The 26273-nt window shown below is 37.0% G+C and overlaps 1 protein-coding gene across 4 annotated transcripts in view; it reads left to right on the top strand.

Annotated features, from left to right (window-relative positions):
* Positions 1 to 22930, top strand: part of CGRRF1 (cell growth regulator with ring finger domain 1) — a 29364-nt gene extending 6434 nt beyond the window's left edge. For 2 of the 4 annotated variants that reach the window (XM_054449313.2, XM_063651604.1), the window contains exons 2-7: positions 2742 to 2838; positions 6243 to 6382; positions 13709 to 13886; positions 14026 to 14173; positions 21170 to 21277; positions 21511 to 22930. In XM_054449313.2, the coding sequence (XP_054305288.1) occupies positions 6319 to 6382; positions 13709 to 13886; positions 14026 to 14173; positions 21170 to 21277; positions 21511 to 21828 (816 nt within the window). In that variant the 5' untranslated portion in view covers positions 2742 to 2838; positions 6243 to 6318 and the 3' untranslated portion in view covers positions 21829 to 22930. The remainder of the gene's footprint in view (positions 1 to 2741; positions 2839 to 6242; positions 6383 to 13708; positions 13887 to 14025; positions 14174 to 21169; positions 21278 to 21510) is intronic. The other 2 variants (XM_054449312.2, XM_054449315.2) reach the window with 1 other exon arrangement.
* Positions 22931 to 26273: the final 3343 nt, after the last annotated feature.

A 26273-nucleotide genomic window follows, 5' to 3' on the forward strand; every position in this document is an offset into this window, starting at 1 on the left:
CATTTCACTGCTATTTATTTCTTTGTATCAATCCAGATTTTTATTTGGTATCATTTTTCTTCTCCCCAAGGCATATTTTAATTTTTCTTGTTGTGCAAGTCTGTTGGTGATGAATTCTTTTAGCTTTTGTTATGTTTGAAAAAGTCTTTATTTTGCTTTGGAAAAATATAGTATAGAATTCTAGATTGACAAGATTTTTTTCCTGTTCTTTAAAGATATTCTGCCTTCCATTACTTCTTATTAATATTAAAAAGCTACTGTCATTCTTATCTTTGTTCCTCTATATGTAGTATATCCTTTTTTCCTTTTCTTTGGCTACTGTAGCATATCTTCTTTCTTTTTCTTAGGATTTTGTCTATATTACTGGTTTTAAGCAATTTGATTATTATGTACCTTAGGTAATTTTTTTTGTTTCTTGTGCTTGGAGCTCATTGAGATTCTTGGGTCTGTAGGTTTTTATAGTTTTCAACATGTTGGGGAAGGTTTTGGCCATTATGTGTTCAACTACTTTATCTGTCCTCTGCAAACTTCAGTGATATGTTAAGACTTCAGTTACATGGCTGCCTAAAAGTTGGCTTACTGATGCTTTTTGTTGTTGTTGTTCAGTCTTTTTCCTTTCTGTGTTTCAATTTCAGTACTTTCTGTTGTCTTCAAGATTACTAATCTTTTATTGTGCAATACCTAATCTGCTGTTAATCTCATCCACTATATTTTTTATCTAAAACATTACCTTTTTCATCTCTAAATATTGATTTGGGCCTTTTAAATATCTTCCATTCCTCTATATCATATGTGCAGTCATTACTTTTCTTCTGAAACATATGGAGTATAGTTCTAGGAGCTATTTTTATATCCTTGTCTACTAATTCAAGTATCTGTATGATTTCTGGATCTATTTCTATAGAGTTTTGCTCCTCATTGTGGGTAATATTTTCCTGCTTCTTTGCATGCCTGTTGATTTTTTTTTTATCAGATGCTATGCATTGTGAATTTCACCTTACTAGGTGCTGGATATTTTTGTATTCCTCTAAATATTCTTGAGCTTTACACTGTTAAGTTACTCAGAAATAGTTTAGTCTGTTAGAGGCTTGCTTTTCAGCTTTGTTAGGCAGGACCAGAGCAGTCTTACCCAACTCTTTTATAAAATCAGAGTCATCAAAAGTGAATTTTTATTTCATTTGTTAATTTTATTGGTTGTCTCTCAGTGTTAGACTTGTGTGTTTTGAAACTTTAGTTTTCAACCTAAATTTTAGTGGAAGATTCGTTTTGTTTTTTTTTTTACTTTTCTCCCTTTGTTATCACCCTCACTGTTTTTCCACTTTACAATTATTATTATGATTATTATTATTTTTAGTTGAGTATTTTATTTTATTTTTTCCTTCAACTTTTAAGTTCTGGGGTACATGTGCAGGATGTGCAGATTTTTTACATAGGTAAATGTGTGCCATGGTGGTTTGCTGCACAGATCAACCAGTCACCTTGATATTAAGCCCAGCATCCATTAGCTATTCTTGATGCTCTCCCTCCCCCAACTCCCACGCTGATAGGCCCCAGTCTGTGTTGTTTCCCCTCCATGTGTCCACGTGTTCTCACTGTCTGCTCCCACTTACAAGTGAGAACATGCAATATTTGATTTTCTGTTCTTGCATTAGTTTGCTGAGGATAACGGCTTCCAGCTTCACCCATTTTCCTGCAAAGGACATGACCTTGTTCCTTTTTATGGCTGCATAGTATTCTGTGGTGTATATGTACCACATTTTCTTTATCCAGTCTATCACTGATGGGCATTTGGGTTGATTCCATGTCTTTGCTATTGTGAATAGTGCTGCAATAAATATATACATGCATGTATCTTTATAATAGAATGATTTATATTCCTTTGGATATATAGTCAGTAATAGGATTGCTGGGTCAAATGGTATTTCTGCCTCTAGATCTTTGAGGAATCGCCATACTGTCTTCCACAATAGTTGAACTAATTTATATTCCCACCAACAGTGCAGAAGTGTTTCTTTTAGGCCAGGCGCAGTGGCTCATGCCTGTAATCCTAGCACTTTGGGAGGCCGAGGTGGGCAGATCACCTGAGGTCGGGAGTTTGAGACCAGCCTGACCAACATGGAGAAACCCCATCCCTACTAAAAATACAAAAAAAAATTAGCCAGGCGTGGTGGTGCATGCCTGGAATCCCAGCTACTTGGGAGGCTGGGCAGGAGAATCGCTTGAACCCAGGAGGTGGAGGTTGTGGTGAGCTGAGATCATGCCATTGCACTCCAGCCTGGGCAACAAGAGCGAAACTCCATCTCAAAAAAAAAAAAAAAAAAAAAAAGAAGTGTTTCTTTTTCTCCACAACTTTGCCAAGATCTGTTATTTCTGGATTTTTAAAATAATCTCCATTCTGACTGGCGTGAAATGGTATCTCATTGTGGTTTTGATTTGCATTTCTCTAATGATCAGTGATGTTGAGCTGTTTTTCGTATGTTTGTTGGCTGCATGAATGTCTTCTTTTGAGAAGTGTCTGTTCATGTCCTTTGCCCACTTTTTAATGGGGTTGTTTTTTCTTGTAAATTTGTTTAAGTTGCTTATAGACTCTGGATATTAGACCCTTGTCAGATGGATAGATTGCAAAAACATTTTATAGTTATTTATACCCAGATTCCTAGACCTCCAGACCAGGACTAGGTTTTTGTTGTTTTGTTTTGTTTTGTTTTGTTTTGAGATGGAGTTTCACTCTTGTTGCCCAGGCTGGAGTACATGGCATGATCTCAGCTCTCTGCAACCTCTGCCTCCTGGTTTCAAGCGATTCTCCTGCCTCAGCCTCCCAAGTAGCTGGGATTACAGGTATGCACCACCATGCCCAGCTAATTTTTTTTGTATTTTTAGTAGAGATGGGGTTTCTCCATGTTTTTCAAGCTGGTCTTGACCCGACCTCAGGTGGTCTGCCCACCTCGGCCTCCCAAAATGTTGGGATCACAGGCGTGAGCTACTGTGCCTGGCCTTTTTTTCTGAGACAGAATCTCACTGTGTTGCCCAGGCTGGAGTGCAGTGGCACAATCTCTGCTTACTGCAGTCTTGACCTCCCAGGCTCAAGCGATCCTTCCACCTCAACCTCTTAAGTAGCTGGGACCACAGGTGTATACCACCATGCTCAGCTAATTTTCAATTTTTTTTGTAGAGATGGGGTCTCACTATTGTTGCCCAGACTGGTGTCGAACTCCTGGGCTCAAGCATTCCTCCCTCCTCAGCCTCCCCAAAGTTCTGGGATTATAGGCAGGATCCAGTGCACCCAGCCTAGGACCAAGTCTTATAACGACAGTTCTGCCTATTTTGGTATTGACCTAATCCACCTCCTGGTTCCAAGTTATAAACCTTGCTCTGGCCCTTGTCTGGAGAAGACAGCCTATGCTGGTCTCCTTAATACATGAAGGCTTGGTTGCCACTGTCTGCTGCCAGACTGAGAACCATGAAATCATGGCATAGCCTTACTCATTACTTTGTTTCTTTGCTTTTTTGGGGTCCATAAAGGTATTTGTTCCCAGCATTTTATTATAAAAATTTTCAAACATACAGAATACTAGAAAGAATTATACAGTGAACACACATCTGCCCATCACTTAGAGTCTACGATCAGCATTTTACTGTAATTTCTCTATTACATATCTGTCCACATTAATCCACTCTTTTATCCACACATTGGTCTATCTTATTTCACGATGCCCTTCAAAGTAAGTTGTACTCTTCACCTGTAAGTTCTAAAACATTACATATTACTGACTAGAGTTCAGTGTTTGTTTTTGTTTATAGTTTTTTGAAGTAACATTTACATATAAGATACACAAGTCTTATTTTCTATTTATTTATTTTTTTTGAGATGGAGTCTCGCTCTGTCGCTCAGGCTGGAGTGCAGTAGTGTGATCTTGGCTCACTGTAAGCTCTGACTCCCAGGTTCACACCATTCTCCTGCCTCAGCCTCCCGAGTAGCTGGGACTGCAGGCGCCCACCACCACGCCTGGCTAATTTTTTTTTTGTGTGTGTGTGTGTGTGTGTGTGTGTGTGTGTGTGTGTGTGTGTGTGTGTGTGTATTTTTAGTAGAGACGGGATTTCACTGTGTTAGCCAGGACAGTCTCGATCTCCTGGCCTCATGATCCGTCTGCCTCGGCCTCCCAAAGTGCTGGGATTACAGGCGTGAGCCACCGCGCCCGGCCAAGATGTACAAATCTTAAGTGTACCATTTACCAAGTGTTATCAAACACATCATCTATACAACTAAAGCCTCTGTCAAGATACTGAACATTACCGTCAATTTTCTTATGCTCTTTCCCAGTCAGTCCTACTCCTGTACTTCTGGAAGCAACCATTGTTCTCATTTTTATTTCTACCATAAATTTGTTGTTCCTGCTCTAGAATTTTATATTAGAGAAGCATACAGCATTTATTCTTTTGTGTAAGGCTTCTTTTGCATAGCATGATGTTTCTGAAATTTATCCATTTGATTGTAGTAATAAGTTGTTCCTTTTCAGTGCTGAATACTTCTATTCTTTTCTTTAAATATACCATAGTTTTTTTTACTCATTTCAGCGGAGTCTTTTTTTTTCTTAAAGCATATGGGACTCAGGTATCTGTGGGGTCTTTTTAATTTTTCTTTTTATTTTTTATCTATCACTGATATGTATTTGGAGAGAAGGGAGTGCATCAAATAGGCCCCTAACTGTGCCGTCTTAAACTAAAGTTTCCTAGTTTAACTGGTGTATATTAATTTTAGATTATTTTATGTAAATTGAGTAAACTAGCTGTTTTTTAATTTTACTAGGAATTGAATTTAGCCCCTTTCATTTTCCTTTTAAATCTGTTCCATGGGCATTGTCAGAGTTTACATTTTTACATGAAATTTAAAAGTAGAAGATATATAAATGAAGAGCTATAGTTGGTGTTTTAAAAGTTCCATTGTCCTGGCTGGGTGTGGTGGCTCACGCCTGTAATCCCAGCACTTTGGGAGGCTGAGGTGGGCGGATCACCTAAGGTCAGGAGTTCGAGACCAGCCTGGTCAATATGGTGAAACCACCTCTCTACTAAAAATACAAAAATTACCTGGGCATGGTGGCACATGCCTGTAATCCCAGCTACTTGGGAGGCTGAGGCAGGAGAATCACTTTAACCCGGGAGGCAGAGGTTGTAGTGAGCCAAGATCACACCATTGCACTCCAGCCTGGGCAACAAGAGTGAAACTCCATCTCAAAAAAAAAAAAAAAAAGTTCCGTTGTCCCATAAATCATATTAGTCTGCCTCTTTTTTTTTTTTTTTTTTTTGAGAGACGAAATCTTGCTCTGTTGCCCAGGCTGGAGTCCAGTGGCACGATCTCGGCTCACTGCAACCTCTGCCTTCCAGGTTCAAGCGAGTCTTCTGCCTCAGCTTCCCAAGTAGTTGGGTCTACAGGTCCACGCCACCATGCCTAGCTAATTTTTGTATTTTTATTAATGACAGGGTTTCACTATGTTTTGGCCAGGCTGGTCTCGAACTCCTGACCTCAAGTGATCCTCCACCTTGGCCTCCCAAAGTGCTGGGATTACAGGCATGAGCCACCACACCCAGCCAATAGTCTGCCTCTTGAATATATATTTATTTTTCACATTTAAAAAAATTCAATAAGTTCATCGTGTGTTTGCTGTTATACTAAGTATAATTTATCTATAATCTCCATACTCCTTTGGTGTTATCAACAGTATTAACAATAGAACTCTTTGTTTTCAAGAATATGTTGATTCAGCCAGCTGAACAATACATAGTGCTTCCTTGATATCCGAGGGGGATTGATTCTAGGATACCCACCCCCCATATTCTAGGATGCTTAAGTCCCTTATATAACATTACATAGTATTTGCGTATAACCTACACACGTCCTTCTGTATACTTTAAATTATCTCTAGATTACTTATGCCTAGTAAAATATAAATGCTGTGTAAACAGTTGTTATACTGTATTGGTTTTGAATTTGTAGTATTTTTTATTGTTATTTTTTATTCTTCCTGCTCGTCCCCAAATATTTTTGATGTGCAGTTGGTTGATACAGAGGGCCAACTGTTTTGCAGTTCTGTGGGATCTCTAAAATAACGTAAATTGAGAAATTTAACCTCTTTTTCTGATACTTAATGCTAAAAGGAATCGCTAATGAAGCACAACAGATTTTACACGTAACACAAAGTTTCATCATTTGTTAAAATAATATTTTATTTTTTACCTTTTTTTAGGTTTGGTTGGGATGTTCCAGTAATTCTGAGAAATTCAGAAGAGACCCAGTTCAGCACAAGAGTTTTCAAAAAGCAAATGAGACAAGTCAAGAATCCTTTTGGCGTAGAGATCACTAATCCATCTTCAGCTTCAATTACAAGTTGGTGGCTATTTTCCAAAGATTTTCTCTCATTGTTTGCCCTCTTTTTTTAGCCCTTTTATTTTCTTTCTCTATTTCTTTCCCTTCATTAGACTTTTAACAAACATTTGTTGGGCAACTGTTTTGTTCCAGGTGCTGTACTGTGTATGACAGATATAAAGATTAAGAAGTTACAAACTTTACTCCTGAAGAATTTTTATCACCTAGTAAACAGGTAGATGTGTATACAAAGGAGCAGAATGAAGTATTACAGGTGTTAATAGTGAAGTCTATTAGGACACTATGCTATTTTTATTGGTCTGTAGTAAAGTGAGAAATGATGTATTATGTCTAAATATAGTTAACGTAAGGTTGCTAACCTTTTGAAGAACAATTACCTTTTTTTTTTTTTTTTTTTTTTGAGACAGATTCTTACTCTGTCATCCAGACTGGAGTGCAATGGCACAATCTCGGCTCACTACAGCCTCCGCCTCCTGGGTTCAAGCGATTCTCCTGCCTCAGCCTCTCAAGTCACTGAGATTACAGGCATGTGCCACCATGCCTGGCTAATTTTTGTTTTTTTGTAGAGACAGTGTTTCACCATGTTGACCAGGCTGGTCTCAAACTCCTGACCTCAGGTGATCCACCCACCTCGGCTTCCCAAAGTGCTGGGATTACAGGTGTGAGCCACCGTGCCTGGCCAGAATGATTGTCATTTAATCTGAAACTATGGTATTTTGGTATAAATTATTTTGATATAACATGTTCTTTTGTAGATGGTAGGTAATATATGGCAGTTGTTTGCTTTTGTACTTGCTTGGAAAAATAAGTTGTCTGCAGGACCATATAGGAACCATTAGAATTGTAAAGAAAGAGATGCTTAAATTTGTTAAGGTGAAGAGGCATATTCAGGAAAGCCTTCATAAAAAAGAATATGCTGAGTCTCTCTTACTTTTTTTTCTTTCTTCCTTCCTCCTTTTTTTTTGAGTAGAATCTTGAAAGATAGGTGTTTACCTCTTGGATGAGAAATTGGATGAGAAATGGAGTGATACATTAAAGAAACAGTAGTTATGGTAAAGCATAGGATGAGACAGGTAAGAGAGGAGTCTAAGAAGACTCAGGTTCTTACTGTGGGTCCTCCATAGCCAGATCCTGTTACAAAAATGAGGAGTACAGAAAGAATAGCAAGTTTCCAAAGAAAGGCAATGAATTCAGTTTTGAACTTTTGGACTTTGAAATTCTTTCGTGACAGTTCAATAGAAATAAAGAGTAGGCATTCCTAGATACAGTTCTGTAGCTTTTTTTCTGGGCCAAGACCCTGTCCCTTCTATACTTGCTTACATTTCTGGTTTCTTGAAAACAAATAAGCCAGATATTTCTCTGCTTTTCATCCTATTCTAGCTACTGCTGTATTTCTCTTCTTCCCCTCACAGCCAGCTTCTTAGGAGCTGTTTGCATTTTCCGTCTCTTAGCCTGCTTCATTTTTACTCCTCAGTGCAGTGCAGTCTGACTTTTCCCTGTATCCCTTTACTGAAATGGCTTTCTCTGAGGTCACTAATTACGACTTCTGCCCTGCAGTTTCGACCCCCAGCAGTCATCAAATCCAGTGGGAGGCTTTCAGGGCTGAGTTAATGCTATCTCTGTAGTATTTTACAGAGTTGACCTTCCTTTGCAACATCCTGCTCCCTTACGTCTATGGACCATTCTTGTCTATTCATCCTTCCTGCCTCTAACTCTCAGAATCTAATAACTGGTCAGAAATCAGTTTACTTAGTCAATATAGATCATCAGGCTTAAGTAAGTCTTGATTTGTGAGGAAAAATACATTTTTTTTTTTTTTTTTTTTTGAGACAGGATCTTGCTCTTCCGCCCAGGCTGGAATGCAGTAGTGTGATCATAGCTCACTGCAACCCCAACACCCTGGGCTCAAGTGGTCCTCCTGCCTCAGCCCCCTGAGTAGCTGGGACTACAGTTGTGCGTGACCGTGCCTGGCTAAATAAAAAAAAATGTTTTTTGTGGAGATGGGGTCTTGCTGTGTTGCCCAGGCTGGTCTCAAACTCCTGGCCTCAAGCAGTCCTTCTGCCCCAGGCTCACAAAGTGCTGGGATTACAGGCGTGACCCACCGTTCTTGGCCGCAAAAAGTACAAAATTTCTTATTCATCCTCTTTAGCTGTAAATATTATTACCCTATGAATTGATGGAAACTAGGATCTCGGCCACTCCCCTCCCCGCTCCCTCCCTATAATAGATAACAGTTCATTCTGATATTTTTTACTTGGGAAAACCAGATTTTGAGATATGACACAGAGAAAACTAATTTGTTTAAAAGATAGTAGGTTGTGCATGCCTGATTAAAGTGTACACCCAGCTTACCAGCTACTCGGGAGGATGAGGTAGGAGGATTGCTTGAGTCCAGGAGGTGGAGGTTGCAGTAAGCCGTGATCACACCACTTCACTTCAGCCTGGGTGACAGAGTGAGACTCTGTCTCAAAAAATAAAATAAAAAATCAAGTGTACAGAATAGTGGTGGTTCAATAACCTCCCACCTCTGTGGCCACAGGCTGGAACCTGCTACAAAGTCACATCTGGCTCTTGAGCAGGACCCACAATGAAAAACCTATCAGCTGCAAGGCCTTCCTTCCTGCAGTACAGTTCCACAGGTCTGAAAATACACTGAAAAACTGAGAAGAGCTGATACATTGTGAACAAAACACAGGGCACTGGTGAGGCAGAAAGTGTGAGGAAATCCATCAATCTGCTTTTCAGGCAGAAATAGTCACAAATTGAGCCAGCCCTGCAAATGTTTGAAGCAAATGAAAAGATAGCCAGTAAGTAGCCCTCTTAGCTATGCCTGCACACTAGTTGCTAACCAACGGTAGTATTACTGAAGTCATGAAAAATTATTTAAATGTGTGGATATACAGCATGAACACTGAAATATTTTAATCTTTAAAATACTGATGCATATCATTTATTATCTTTCTCCTATGGGGAAATAGAAGGATTTTGATAGGAGTTATACTCAGCAGAGTAAAATTCATTTGTTTAAACTGTGGAAAAGTGGGTATCATTAAAGATGTCTACACAGAACATTAAAATAATGTTGTAACAATATTTGTGACATTTAAAAAAGTTATTTCATTTGATGTGTAGATAGTTTAAAAATCTTTTTTTCACCACTGTACCCAAACTGCCTGACATATAGCAGAAGAGGGTGAATAATCTAGAGGCCTGATTTAACTTGAAAATAAACCAGAGGCTGCACGTGGTAGCTTATGCTTTTAATCCCAGTACTCTGGGAGGCTGAGACGGGAGGATCCTTGAGTCCAGGAGTTCAAGACAAGCCTGGCCAACATGACAAAACCTCATCTCTACTAAAAATACAAAAATTATCTGGGCGTGGTGGCACACACCTGTTAGTGCCAGCTACTCAGGAGGCTTAGGCTGGAGGATTGCTTAAGTCTGGGAGGTTGAGGCTGCAGTGAGCTGAGATCACGCCACTGCACTCCAGCCTGGGCAACAGAGTGAGACCCTGTCTCAAAAAGCAAAAACAAAAAAACACACATGCTTTTTATTTATATTTAAGATTTTTGTTTTGTTTTGTTTTGTTTTCTTTGAGATGGAGTCTCGCTCTGTCGCCCAGGCTAGAGTGCAGTGGTGCAGTCTTGGCTCACTGCAACATCTGCCTCCCAGGTTCAAGCAATTCTCCTGCCTTAGCCTCCTGAGTAGCTGGGACTACAGGTGCATGCCACCACACCCAGCTAATTTTTTGTATTTTTAGTAGAGACAGGGTTTCACTGTGTTATCCAGGATGGTCTCAATCTCTTGACCTTGTGATCTGCCCACCTAGGCCTCCCAAAGTGCTGGGATTACAGGCGTGAGCCACTGCGCCCTGGCCATATTTTAAAATTTATAATTAAAAAAAAGAAAACCAGAGAATCCATTTTAATCTTAGTCATTTAGTTCTGTTTAGTAGGGGTGGGTTGTTGGGATTTTTTTGTTGTTGTTATTATGTAATGATATATTTGGATTTGTGTTTCCATGTCTGCAATATAGAGTCTTTAATGAAATTGAAAGTTAGGTACTCAGTGTATATTAGTTGAGTTGAATTAATTTGATTCAGGAATTCTGCTGTCTTTTTGTAAATAGCTTCCTTGTATTTTAGCTTATTCACTCTGGTAAGAGCTAACATTAAAGCAAAAGGGTTAGGAAAAAAACACAATGTACATGGCATGTTTGGAGGCGTTTGTGAACTTCCATTCCCTACAACCTAAAACTTTCATCTCCCAATACTCTGGCTTTATTATCCTCATAAATGGTCTCCTTGTTTTATTACTACTTCTCTCACAGGGATCCTTCCTCAAGAAGGTTTGTGGCTTTTCCGCCCCATCGTTTCTCCCTTTTTAGTGGCTTAGCACATTTTCTACAGTCCTTATTTTTTCACTTTTTTGCAAGGCTGTCTCTTACACTCTGCTTTATTTGCCTGTTATAGATAGTCGGGGTAAGGACAGTTTGAGAGATGTCACACCCATGTGCTTCACTTAGTTTGATTCTGAATTTTCTTACAGCTATGTCCCAATTCTGTTAATGCTATTGATCTAAAATGATGTTGTGTGCATACTGAGTTTTAGAAGGCAAAAATTATATAAAAATTGAAACTCTTTGCAAAAAAGTGGAAAAGGTAAAGGGAGAATAGTTTTGATAGGGGTACTGACACTATCTTCAGATAGTGGAAATCATTACATTCTCCCCTCAGTTTATGTAATGGACAAGTTTGTAAAATACGGAGAGTATGATTTTGTAGATTCTGTAGTTCTTTTTAAATTAATTTCAGAGACATTTAAAAATCTGATTAATCTCCAATTGTCAAAGGTCTCTGATACTCTTCCCACTTTATTTAAGTATACAAAGTCTATAAATGGGTCTTTTAAGTAGCTCTGAATCTTTGGGACTCTGGCTTTTTTTTCTTTTTACAAAGCAAATAAACAGGGTAGTTTTATATGTTCTGTAAGCTGTAAGTTGAGTTTTAAAAGGCTTATCCTTCCATTGTTCTTTTTTTTTTTTTTTTTGAAACAGGGTCTCACTCTGTCATCCAGGTGGGAGTGTAGTGGTGTGATCATGGCTGACTGCAGCCGTGATCCTCCTACCTCAGCCTCCCAAGAAGTTAGGACCACGGTTGCGTGCCGCCATGCCCAGCTAATTTTTGTATGTTTTGTAGAGACATGGTTTTGCCATGTTGGCCCAGGCTGGTCTCAAACTCCTGGCTCAAGCGATCTGCCCATCTTGGCCTCCCAAAGTGCTGGAATTACAGGCATGAAACACCACACCCAGCCTGTTCTTTTTTAATGTAAACAAACATATATATGGGTATCCATTCTTGTGAGATAAACAGTAGCATATATATTTAATTTTCTCTACCTTACTTTTTTTCATTTACTAATATATTCTGAAGATCATTTCATAATAGTGTGTGCAGATACTCTGATATACCTCAATTCTTTTTTTTTTTTTTTTTTTAAGAGACAGAGTCTCACTCTGTCACCCAGGTTGTGGTGCAGTGGCAAGATCTCGGCTCACTGCAACCTCCGCCTCCCTATTCACTTTTAATACCTCCTTAGTACTTTATTGTAGAGTACTATATTTTATTCATTTAATCCTCATTGATGAACATTTGGGTTTATTCCAGCATTTTGCTATGATAACTAATGCTATAATGAGTAGCCTTGTACATATATCTTTTCACATTTTTGCTGGTAATACAATAATAAATAATCATTTTGTGTTTCTTGTTTTTTTCTTTTTCAACGTTTTAAAATATGCGTTTTCTATTTTTTCCTTTCATGTCTACCTCCAGCTTTTTTCTTCTCCCTCATGTTGTGTGGTTCTACAGTGACAAAGGGAAAAATATGTGTGATTTTATGTGTGTGTGTGTATGTGTATACATGTATTTGTGTATGTATAAATAAAATGTTTTCCTTCAGCTATTTAATATCAAATGGAATTTTTCATTCTTGAATTAATACCTGATGATTGGAATCATAAAAATTTGAAATCAAAGCCTGCTCCAATTAACCTATGCAAAGTTCCTACCGATTAAAATTTTTGCTTAAATATGATTAGAAGTGGCCATGTATCAATGCTACTCAGACTCTCAGACTCTGTATACATACTACTAAATACTGAGAGTAAAATTGCAAAAATCAGTTTTTGGTATCCTGTGGAGCATCTGCTTGTATTTATATATCTTCTTCTAACATATACTCTTGATCACATTTTAAAAAATAGGTAATATACCAATCAGAATTCTTATTAGCAAGCAACAGGAACAACTTCAATAAAAGGATATTGGGTAGCTTACAGAATTGCTGGCAGGTTTGGAGAGCCAAAATCAGACACCAAGACTGTTGAGCCAGGAACAATGACCAAAACCATGCCCTTTTGATCTAGTCAGTATATCATTGCCAAGGAGTACTACATGTTACAGTTTGCGCTGCTACAGTTTGCACCCCCAGCAGTATGAAAGGCTGGATGTTGCTACCCTTGAATGTGATATTGCTACAAATACCACTAGGAGGGGGAAATCACATAGGTGACACAAAGTAAGTCCTATGCAAGTGTTAAATAAAACTATATAATATAATTTCATGTCTACTTACAATTTGTATATCCATTTAATCAGGTCTACTCAAATTGTTATATCTTCTTAAGTTGAAAGTGAACAACTGAATTAAGATACCACTATTAAACTCTTTATGTTTTGGAATCCCCACTCTATTCCTCAGGATATTTTGCATATTACATGGGACATTAAGTCTGTGACAAGCCTGTATGTTAATGTTGTCAATGTATATATTAATGTTAGTAAAGCTCAATTTCTTTTTAATATTTTTCTTACAACAGTGATCATGTTGTGGACCATATAGGTTGTACATATCCACTTTAGAGGACAGCTCTATTCTGCTGCACTGTTTCTTGTCATTAGGATCATATACACTATGAGAGTGGTAGGTTATCAATAGTGAAATGTATTTTAGTTTTAAAAATCTAGATGAGAAATGTCTTAGAGTCACCAAAAAAGAAAATTAAGTTGACAGTTTCTAAGCCTAAATAGATAAATAGTAAGAAATAGTTTTTTGATAGCTCTCAAAAAATGTGTAGACATTGAGCTTTTATATCTTGTTATAGAGGCCAGTTCCTTCATTTATAGGGGGCATACCCTTTAACAAGTTCTTTTAACTGCCATCATCCTGGCCAGCATCCAGAAGGAAACTTTTGTTACTCATCCTGTATGATTGTATTAGAAGTTGCATTAAATCACTTTCATTCTTTCTCCTTTGATTTTTACAGCTGGCATAACCTTGACAACAGATTGCCTTGAAGATAGCCTCCTTACATGCTACTGGGGGTGCAGTGTTCAAAAATTATATGAAGCTCTGCAGAAGCACGTTTATTGCTTCAGAATAAGCACTCCCCAAGCATTAGAAGATGCTCTGTATAGTGAATATCTCTATCAGGAACAGTATTTGTATCCTTTTATCTGATATACCCATTAGCACTGAAAATTAGACTTCTTATGGATAAAGTGTTGCTAACTTATTGATCATTTTTGGTATATTTTTGTTCTTATGGTTGTAGTGGCAATTTACCTTTACGTTTTCAAAAAGTATTAAAAAGGATAGCAAAGAAGAAATATATTGCCAGTTGCCAAGAGATACAAAAATTGAAGACTTTGGTACAGTACCCAGATCTCGCTATCCATTGGTAGCGCTATTGACCTTAGCTGATGAGGATGACCGGGAAATTTATGATATTGTAAGTAATTGAAAAATTTGAAAGCATTACCTCTAAGTGATTTGAATGGTGGTTCTTCATTATTTGATAAATAGAAAAAGTTTTATTTTAATTTCTGAGGATGTGCATTTGGCCTAGAAACTATATACCTAGGCTGGGCGCGGTGGCTCACGCCTGTAATCCCAGCACTTTGGGAGGCCGAGGCGGGCGGATCACGAGGTCAGGAGATCGAGACCATCCTGGCTAACACGGTGAAACCCCGTCTCTACTAAAAATACAAAAAATTAGCCGGGCGTGGTGGTGGGCGCCTGTAGTCCCAGCTACTGGGGAGGCTGAGGCAGGAGAATGGCGTGAACCCGGGAGGCGGAGCTTTCTGTGAGCCGAGATTGCGCCACTGCACTCCAGCCTGGGCGATAGAGCGAGACTCCATCTCAAAAAAAAAAAAAAAAAAAAAAAAAAAAGAAACTATATACCTATTTGGTTTTTATATGTGTAACAGTACCTTCAGATTATGACTCATTTTTTGCCTTATGGATCACAGTAATACGACTTTATTTGGAAAATAAAAGATATATAATGGTTGAATTAAGTTAATTTCATCATTAACACCTATTTGGCTGTATACACCTATTTGGTTTTTATATATGTAACAGTACCTTCAGAGTATGACTCATTTTTTGCCTTATGGATCACAGTAATATGACTTTATTTGGGAAATAAAAGATATATAATGGTTGAATTAAGTTAATTTCATCATTCTGTATTCTCTCATATTTGCTGTATAGAAACAGTCTGTTGGGAAGCATGTTTATTCTGAACATGTTTAGCACTGAATAAATAAGCACAATAATGATCTAAAGTGCTCAATTTTAAGATAGTATCCACTGTTTTTTTGCCTGCTTGCAGTCACCTTGTTTCCATCAAGGTCCCTGCTGCACCTATATCTTATATGTCTGGTCCCTGTATTTTCAGTAATTATAGTAATCTGCTTTCCTCATTATGTGCTAATTATTTTTTCAGTCTGGTAGTTGATTCCTATTAGGAAGTTAAAAGTATCTTAGAGATCTAAGAGGACTGAAACTTTGACAATCATCTGAGTATAATAGAAACTTAGACATGAAATAAACTTTTGATGAAATTATATCATGGTAAAAATGTCCTTACACACAATTGACTACTTTTCTGAAGTATTTAATATAGATTATTCATTAATAAACATATGGTAACATTGTTTTGTGATACTTGGTAATATGCAAAGTGTGTTCACAAACATTAACTTATTTTTTTCTTCCAACAACCTGGTTTCTTAGGATAGGGCAAATATTCACCTTTCACAGACTGAAACAGAGTCAAGAAAAATCCCAGTCATTCAGGCAGTAAGAGATGGAACAAGGGCTTGACTCTGAGCTTTTTGTGTTTGTTTGTTTGTTTTTGTTTTTTGAGTTTATTTTTTTTTAGCAGGAATATCTTCCTGCAACAAGTGTACATTGAGCTTTGGAAGGTACAAACTCTTTGGGAAATCTAGACCCTTCTTCCTCATTTGCAGTTAAACATCTAGGTTTTTGGTTTTTAATATTTTCAAACTGAAGTTCCATTGAGCTGAGGTGAGCTTATTTTTTCCAAGTCATGGGGAGCAGAGGGGAAGGAAATGGGGATATATAGGTCACTAGAAACAAAGTTACAGATATATAAAATGAACAGGTCTAGAGATCTAATGTACAGCATAAGGACTATAGTTAATATGGTATTGCTTTTGGGATTTTTGGTGCCCTTGCCACATGCAAAATGGAAGTAACTATGTAAGATAATGCATATATTAATTTGCATTATAATAGTAAACATTTCACTAGGTATATATATATCAAAACATCCTGTTGTACACCTTAAATATATACAATAAAAATACAAAATACAAAAGTCATAACAGCAGTAGTGTATTTCCAGAACCTAGTACAGTGCCTAGGATACAATAGGGGTTCAATAAAGGTTTGATAAGTAAAAAAAAAAAAAAGTGATACTAGTCAATGTTAATGAGCCTCATAGAACTTGACAGCGAAACACCTTAGCTATACATCGCATGCACCTTAGCGTGCATGAGAGGCCTTCTGGCTTCCTCCCTGCTTTCTCTCCGTTTCAGTTAGAGATAAATAAAGCCTGTTAAATTGGTGTCTCGTATTTCTAGCTTCTTTGTTCTTGACCCTGTGTACTTGGGCAAGGAAGCCCTTCTGCCCCCACTGTCTGCCCCATCTCTTCTAAGTTTCTTGGGTTCTGTTCTCCTTTTTCCTTTGGTTCAACACAAAAGGATCAGATCACAGTCATTTTCTCTCCCAGCTTCCCCACTGCATTCCTTTTCCCTTCACTGATAGTGCTGTCTAGGTGCTTGGGTCTTTTTTTTTTTTCTGACTTTTTTCCCCTGTCCAAACAGGGAGTGATTGTGTATCTGTGTGGTAAAATATATATATTTTATATATAAAGTTTACCATTTTAACCATTTTTGTGTGTGTGTTTTCGGGTCAATGGCCTTGTAGGCCAGAGAAGAGTTTGCTCTCAGGTCTCTGATCACACTGGATGAAGACTGTGTGGCCCAGCTGTAGTTGTGGGAGGCTTGTTCCCATAGGGAAGCCTGAGTGTCTCCCAAGGGTTAACAGCCATCTTCTCTGGTGCTTTGTATATGTCTCTGTGTCTGGGTCCTTTTGAATGTCTTTTATTCTCATCTCTGGGCTCCCTCCTTTTTTCCTGTTAATCCTTGCTTCTCTTGTCTTATTTCTCAGATTGGGGGTAATATTGGCACTCAAATATATTTATTAGTGTATTTTGTATTAATGTTCTCTGTTTTTATAATTTTAAAAGCAAATGGACCATTTCCTATTTCTTTTTCATATGTGTTTTTTCAGTATTTTATCTGCGCGTCAGGGACTATATATTTTTTTAAAAACTTACTAATAAAATATCATTTTTATTTTGACAGCAAAGAATTATATTTAGGTAGTACAGTTAGGAACCACTTTGTTGTTTTAGGTTAAAAAAAGGAAAGCAGGAATTGTTACTACAAAATTTTGACTTTAAAATGTTTTCATTTTTACTTAATTACATTGGCTTTTTTTCGGTATTATTCAAATAATACATTTGTGGCAGGAAAAAAATTTAGAAAGTGTAGATAAGCCAAAAGGAGAGAAGTATAATAATCTGTATTCTATCATCCAAAAATAATCACTGTGAGTATTTTTCTGTATCTTTCCAAATCTTTATATATGTAATTTTAAAAAAACAGGATAAAATTATACATTTTGTACTATTTTGTGACCGGCTTTCACTTAATAGTATATTCGAACATTTTTTCCATATCAAATATTTACCTACAACTACATATATAACTAGTATGATAATAGCTTCAGAGACTTTTAATATTAAATCAAATGACAAAATTTTTTTTTTTTGTTTTTTTGTTTTTTGAGACAGAATCTCGCTCTGTCGCCCAGGCTGGAGTGCAGTGGTGCAATCTCAGCTCACTGCAACCTCTGCTTCCCGGGTTTAAGCAATTCTCCTGCCTCAGCCTCCTGAGTAGCTGGGACTACAGGCAAGCGCCACCACACCCAGCTAATTTTTGTATTTTTAGTAGAGATGGGGTTTCACCATGTTGGCCAGGTTGGTCTTGAGCTCCTGACCTCATGATCGACCCACTTCGGACTCCCAAAGTGCTGGGGTTACAGGTGTGAGCCACTGCTCCCAGACGACAAAATTGTTAGTATGAAGTGATAACTACTATTTTCTACTAACCCCATCATTTTGATTTAGTATTAAAATCCTCTGGTGCCATTACTAAATTAATAAATCTTTATAAACTTGTAAAGAATATTGTGTTTTTGCAACTAATAGAGTTTTAAAACTTTTTATTTGTGCATAATTTCAAAAAGTTGCAAAAATAAAAAAGTAAAAAAGTACCCGTATACCCTGTACCTGGATCTCCTATTGTTAACATTTCTGTCCTTTGCATTATTGTTCGCCCATTTATGTATGTATGTATTGATTGATTGATTGATTGAGATAGGGTCTTGCTCTATCACCAGGCTGGAATATAGTGGCACAGTCATGGCTCACTGCAGCCTCAACTTCCTGAGCTCAAGTGATCCTCCTGCCTCAGCCTCCTGAGTAACCGGGACAACAGGAATGTACCACTGTGCCAGGCTAAATTTAAAAAAATTTTTTTTGTAAAGACAGGGTCTTACTGTGTTGCCCTGGCTGGTCTCAAACTCCTGAGCTCAAGCAGTCCTCCCACCGTGATCTCCCAAAGGGCTGAGATTACAGGCGTGAGCCACCACACCCAGCCTACCCATATGTTTATACATACACATATATATGATCGTATATATATTTTAAATCAGCGATTTGAGAATAAGTTGCATACGTGATGATTCTTTACCCCTAAATGCTTCAGTGTGTATTTCCTAAAAATAAGGATGCTTTCTTATATAACCACAATATAGTCATCTGCTTTATAAATTTAACATTGATACAGTATTTTATCCAATTCACAACCAATTTTCTTCTGCAGTTCAGGTTCTAGTCTAGAGCCAGATTTTGTATTTGTCATGGATCTTTAGCTTCCTTTAGCCTGGAACATTTCCATACTCTGTCTTTTATGACATGAGCATTTTTGAAGGGTATAGTCACATGCATACACACACACACACACCCTTTTTGTAAATTAAAACATTCTCATTTTGTTTGTCTGATTTTTCTTATGATCAGATCAAAGTTTTACATCTGTAGCCAGTGAGCTGCCCAGGTGATGTGTCCTTTTCAGAGTGCCACCTCTAGAAGCATGCAATGTTCTTTTCTCTAATTGGTCGTGTTAATTTTGATCTCTTAGTCAAGGTGTTAACTAATTTCTCCACTCTTCTGTTTTTTTCTACCCGTTGGTCTGTGAGGAGGCACTGTAAGATCATGTAAATATCCTGCTGTTTATTAAAAAAATTTTTTTGTCCTAGATTTAACATCCATTGATGATTCTTGCCAGATTTCATCTTTACGGTGATGGTTGCAAAATAATTATTTTCCAACTGCAGCCCTCCAGTCAGTTCTTGGCATTCTATAAGCAAGAGACTTCCTGTCTCTCGCATTTGTTTGTTTGCTTATCTGTTGTCTCTATGGCCTCATGAATTTCCCCCCAGTGTTTTATAATTCATGGCTGAATTTAATTATTTTGATGCTCAAACTGCCATTTCCCTGCTTCCTGCCAAGACTGAGGGTTTGTAGTCAAACTGTGCCCACAGATTACTTGGATTAGTTCTCTCAAAAGTCAGAAAACCATATAAAGAAATATACTCATGTTGTTTTCTTCCATATCCCTTCCACGCCATTCCCACACACCCCAGTCCTTAGAGATAGTTGTTGTTTTCCGATTTTTCCTCCCTGTTTTTTATTTTCTCTTTTTTCTTACACAAAAGATAGCACATACTCTATGCTACGTATGCTGGTTTGTACTTTGCTTTTTTTCATTTCAGAAAATCTCCTGGAAATCACTGCACACCAGTTTGCAGAGATTGTCTTCACTTTTTTTTTTTAATAGCTGCATAGCACTGCACTGTGTGTATGCTGTGCATATTCCATAGTTATTCTGCCAGTCTCCTGTGCTTGGACATTCAGGTAGTTTCCAGTATTCTGCAGTAACAAATAATCTTATGCTGAATAATTCATATATGCATATCTTAATATTGTTGGAATTGTATGGTTGAAGTGTAAATGCATGTTGTTTTGTTAGATATTGCCATTGGAATTGTACCTTTTTGGAAAAAAACATTTCCACCAACAATATATGAGAGTGTATTTCCACAGAGTGTATTGACAAGCTTTTGGATTTTTGTTACTTTGATGAGTGAACAATGGTGCAGTGTTAATTTTAATTAAACATCTTTTAATATGGTCAAGGCTCATGTTTATATCTTTTTCTGAATTGTCCCTTTATGTCTTTTGCCCATTTTTCTATAGGATTTTGGCCATTTTTCTTAAGTTTTTAAAAGTTCTTCATAAATTAGGAATATTCACCTTTAATTTGTGACACACCTTGTGAATATTTATTCTAGTTTGTCATGTGTTTTGACTTTGTTTATGGTGCTTTTTATCATGTATATTTTTAATTCTTATATAGTCAAGTGTATTTCCTCTGGGCTTTGAGTTGTAGTTAATGTCTTTCCTTACACTGAGACTAAAATGGAATTTGTTGATTTTCTTCTAGTACTTGTACAGTTTTATTTTTTACATTTAGATCTCTTATGTGTCTGGAGTTTATTCTTATGTACACTATGAGGAATGCATCTAATTATATATTTTTCCAATAGCTATCCAATTGTCCCAATACTGTTTATTAAAAAAAACTCTTTGGTGATTTGACATCACACCTTTATTATATTTTTGTACATAGTTAGGTCTGTTTCTGGACTGTTTATCCTGTTTCATCCATCTGTCTATTCATGTGCCAGTACCATACTGCTTTAATTTTAAAGGCTTTGTAGTCTGTTTTATTATCTGATGGGGCTAGTCGCCCTCATAGCTCTCTCTTTTCAGTATTTTTCTAGCTGTTCTTTTGTGTTCATTTTTCTATATGAGAATTTTAGAGTCAATGCATGTAGCTCTCTAAGCAAAAGTGTTTTCTCTGGTCCCTTTACGTCCAAGCTTCTTAAAAGACCGTTTAATACTGATTTTAATTCCTCTCCATTTCCTTCTTTAGTCCTCTCAAAGATTCCTTTGTCCATTGTGATCACATTAAATTTGTAAATTTGAGTACAATTAAAATAACTCTGCCAAAAATATGTCAGTAACTGATTCCTCTGCAGTGATTTTGATTTAATCAGATTGACGTAAATTTTCTAATTTATCAGCCTTTTATTTTTGAGAAGGATTTTTCTTTTTTTTTTTTTTTGGCAGAAGACAGTGTCTAGAAGCAGTTGAAAAGCATTTTTCACGTATTTGTGAAATAATATATTTTAAATACTGACCAGTGTTCAATTTTTATTTTAGATTTCCATGGTGTCAGTGATTCATATTCCTGATAGGACTTATAAACTATCCTGCAGAATATTGTATCAATATTTACTCTTGGCTCAAGGTCAATTTCATGATCTTAAGGTAAGTCGTACTCTGTAGTCTTATCTCTGTCTCTTTTGTTTACAGAGTTTCAAAGAATGGCCATTTATGAAAAGATGATTATATTTTTCAGTTAATAATTATAGAAGATAACTAACTATTCTTTGCAATTGAATTTGCTAGCTCATAAATTTTGAGCCGCTTCTTATGACCCCCAGTTTTAAAGAGTAATTGTTATTTATAATAATCTTTAAATTTATTTCTTTGATTTTCAGCAACTTTTCATGTCTGCAAATAATTTCACTCCCTCCAACAATTCCTCTTCAGAAGAAAAAAACACAGACAGAAGTTTGTTGGAAAAGGTGGGACTCTCTGAAAGTGAAGTTGAGCCATCGGAAGAGAACAGCAAGGACTGTGTTGTTTGCCAGAATGGGACTGTGAACTGGGTGCTCTTACCATGCAGACACACATGCCTGTGTGATGGCTGTGTGAAGTATTTTCAGCAGTGCCCAATGTGCAGGCAGTTTGTTCAGGAATCTTTTGCACTTTGCAGTCAAAAAGAGCAAGATAAAGACAAACTGAAGACTCTTTGAAGACATTGTAACACTGAAAAGTACACTTTCTACTAAACATGCAGAAATTGATGATCTTGGAATTCATCATAACATGGAATCTATTGTACTGACCATCAATGAAAATTCTATTTTAACTTCCTATTTGTATGGTACTTGGATGATAAAAATTAATTATTCCTTTCTGCTTAGTGAATGAATATTGGAATCCACCTGTGTTGATACATAAAAATTCATTCAACTCTTGAAAAGAATCTAAGAGTTTGGCCTTTTGTTAGCTAGATTTCCTCTCATGTTAATTAGAAAAATCATTCTGAAAGGCAATCCATTGAAAATTTGAGGAGGTTAAAGTCTTAAGATCGCTAAATGTTTTACCTTTGATGTAATCTGGAGTGCAATTAAGAAAAAACTTAATTCTACTTAAAGTAATTGTGTGTTCCCTAGTTTATACAAAGGAGTTGGAATGAGCTTCTTTAAATCTTTTCTTGAAATAACAGTTTTTATAAATATCCATCTGTTTGGTTTCTAATGTCCCTTATTATAGTTACATAAATACAGGTCATAGTTTTTAAATATAGGTTCTTAAATCATAAATACAAGATATAATTCTTGACTGTTCTCAGTGTATTATAAAATGATACTCATCTATAGGAGGCAGATATATAAAATTTGGATAATAAGATTTTTTGGATAATTAAATTTATTAAATTGATAGTCAAGTGTGATTAGATTAGCAGAATGTGATCTACCAGGGAAGATCTGTGAGACCTTTAATGCCTTACCTTAGATTTCTGCCTGCACAGCAAATCCATCCAGAACCGAGGTGGGAGGTGGAGGTTATAGAGCTAGAAAAGTCACTAAAAGAAACAAATAACTATTTTTTTCTAGTGTATTTTTATTCCAAATAAACCCCGTATCCTTCTGAATAGTAAATTACTTTGTTCATCCATTGTTCTGTCTTTGTAAGAATTGAGAAACTTGGTAGGCAGAAAGACCCCACCCTTTTCTCTTTCCAAGATAACTAAAAGAAAAAGGTAAATCAGAGCTTTCCATGTTTTCAGTGAGAATTATCATAACTCACCAAGAAAGCAGATCATGGCAAATAAACTGTGACCTTCAGGGAGATTTTTCAAGCCTCTTTTTGTCCTGTTTGTATTAAGAATAATGCCTTACCTTTGTATCTGTATTTTTATATAATTCCATTCCAACCAGGTATAGCACTCTGAAGAAGACATTATCTATTCTCCATTATATAAACCAAATCAAACTTTCATCTACATTCACTAGCTATGTAATAAATACCTTCTAGGAGCCAGATACTTGTTGAGAGTCTGGGCTACAAAGAATCAGGCAAGACTCCTGATGTCAGATATTTGAGCATAAAAAGAGCATTGATGGCTAATTAGAACCCCCCTACTTGCCGCCCCCCTGCCCTGCCCCGAAGTTCCTAAGACTCTGTTCCAACCCTGCCACTGGAAGCAGGATAGTCCAAAGCTGCAGTCCCTGCTGCCCTTAACTAGCAGTATAACAATCTTGAAAACTCTCTTTGTCATGTAAATTGGGGGAATATTCAGACTCCATCCTAGCTCCGCTGCCTCTCTATAGATCTCTTTGTACCTTAACTGTCCTAGACACATAGTGGGTTTCTCATCAGAAGTAGACTCCACCAAGGCTGCATTCTTATTCCATGTTTCATAACTTCATTTGTAGTAAAATATACATATATAAAACTTACCATTTTAACCATTTTTAAGTGTAAAATTAGTTGACATTAATTACATTCACATTGTTTTGCAACATTCACCAGTATCCATCTCCAGAATTTTTCATCATCCCAAACTGAAACCCCATACCCATTAAACAATAACTACCCATTCTCCCTCCCGCCAGCCTCTGGCAACCACCATTCTATTTTCTGTCCCTATAAATTTGACTATTCTAGGTACTTCATGTAAGTGGAATCATACAATATCCTTTTGTGTCTGTCTAAACTTACCATTTCTTTTGGCTTAGGATTGACTTGGCGATGCGGGCTCTTTTTTGGTTCCATATGAACTTTAAAGTAGTTTTTTCCAATTCTGTGAAGAAAGTCATTGGTAGCTTGATGGGGATGGCATTGAATCTGTAAATTACCTTGGGAAGGATGGCCATTTTCATGATATTGATTCTTCCTACCCATGAGCATGGAATGTTCTTCCATTTGTTTGTATCCTCTTTTATTTCCTTGAGCAGTGGTTTGTAGTTCTCCTTGAAGAGGTCTTTCACATCCCTTGTAAGTTGGATTCCTAGGTATTTTATTCTCTTTGAAGCAATTGTGAATGGGAGTTCACTCATGATTTGGCTCTCTGTTTGTCTGTTATTGATGTATAAGAATGCTTGTGATTTTTGCACATTGATTTTGTATCCTGAGACTTTGCTGAAGTTGCTTATCAGCTTAAGGAGATTTTGGGCTGAGACAATGGGGTTTTCTAGATATACTATCATGTCATCTGCAAACAGGGACAATTTGACTTCCTCTTTTCCTAATTGAATACCCTTGATTTCCTTCTCCTGCCTAATTGCCCTGGCCAGAACTTCCAACACTATGTTGAATAGAAGTGGTGAGAGAGGGCATCCCTGTCTTGTGCCAGTTTTCAAAGGGAATGCTTCCAGTTTTTGCCCATTCAGTATGATATTGGCTGTGGGTTTGTCATAAATAGCTCTTATTATTTTGAGATACGTCCCATCAATTCCTAATTTATTGAGAGTTTTTAGCATGAAGGGTTGTTGAATTTTGTCAAAGGCCTTTTCTGCATCTATTGAGATAATCATGTGGTTTTTGTCTTTCGTTCTGTTTATATGCTGGATTACATTTATTGATTTGCGTATATTGAACCAGCCTTGCATCCCAGGGATGAAGCCCACTTGATCATGGTGGATAAGCTTTTTGATGTGCTGCTGGATTCTGTTTGCCAGTATTTTATTGAGGATTTTTGCATCAATGTTCATCAAGGATATTGGTCTAAAATTCTCTTTTTTTGTTGTGTCTCTGCCAGGCTTTGGTATCAGGATGATGCTGGCCTCATAAAATGATTTAGGGAGGATTCCCTCTTTTTCTATTGATTGGAATAGTTTCAGAAGGAATGGTACCAGCTCCTCCTTGTACCTCTGGTAGAATTCGGCTGTGAACCCATCTGGTCCTGGACTTTTTTTGGTTGGTAAGCTATTGATTATTGCCACAATTTCAGCTCCTGTTTTTGGTCTATTCAGAGATTCAACTTCTTCCTGGTTTAGTCTTGGGAGGGTGTATGTGTTGAGGAATTTATCCATTTCTTCTAGATTTTCTAGTTTATTTGCATAGAGGTGTTTGTAATATTCTCTGATGGTAGTTTGTATTTCTGTGGGATCGGTGGTGATATCCCCTTTATCATTTTTTATTGCATCTATTTGATTCTTCTCTCTTTTTTTCTTTATTAATCTTGCTAGCGGTCTATCAATTTTGTTGATCCTTTCAAAAAACCAGCTCCTGGATTCATTTATTTTTTGAAGGGTTTTTTGTGTCTCTATTTCCTTCAGTTCTGCTCTGATTTTAGTTATTTCTTGCCTTCTGCTAGCTTTTGAATGTGTTTGCTCTTGCTTTTCTAGTTCTTTTAATTGTGATGTTAGGGTGTCAATTTTGGATCTTTCCTGCTTTCTCTTGTGGGCATTTAGTGCTATAAATTTCCCTCTACACACTGCTTTGAATGCATCCCAGAGATTCTGGTATGTTGTGTCTTGGTTCTCGTTGGTTTCAAAGAACATCTTTATTTCTGCCTTCATTTCGTTATGTACCCAGTAGTCATTCAGGAGCAGGTTGTTCAGTTTCCACGTAGTTGAGCAGTTTTGAGTGAGATTCTTAATCCTGAGTTCTAGCTTGATTGCACTGTGATCTGAGAGACAGTTTGTTACAATTTCTGTTCTTTTACATTTATTGAGGAGAGCTTTACTTCCAAGTATATGGTCAATTTTGGAATAGGTGTGGTGTGGTGCTGAAAAAAATGTATATTCTGTTGATTTGGGGTGGAGAGTTCTGTAGATGTCTATTAGGTCCGCTTGGTGCAGAGCTGAGTTCAATTCCTGGGTATCCTTGTTGACTTTCTGTCTCGTTGATCTGTCTAATGTTGACAGTGGGGTGTTAAAGTCTCCCATTATTAATGTGTGGGAGTCTAAGTCTCTTTGTAGGTCACTCAGGACTTGCTTTATGAATCTGGGTGCTCCTGTATTGGGTGCATATATATTTAGGATAGTTACCTCTTCTTGTTGAATTAATCCCTTTACCATTATGTAATGGCCTTCTTTGTCTCTTTTGATCTTTGTTGGTTTAAAGTCTGTTTTATCAGAGACTAGGATTGCAACCCCTGCCTTTTTTTGTTTTCCATTTGCTTGGTAGATCTTCCTCCATCCTTTTATTTTGAGCCTATGTGTGTCTCTGCACGTGAGATGGGTTT

This window comes from Pongo pygmaeus, chromosome 15 (genome assembly GCF_028885625.2).
Source record: "Pongo pygmaeus isolate AG05252 chromosome 15, NHGRI_mPonPyg2-v2.0_pri, whole genome shotgun sequence".
NCBI lineage: Eukaryota > Metazoa > Chordata > Mammalia > Primates > Hominidae > Pongo > Pongo pygmaeus.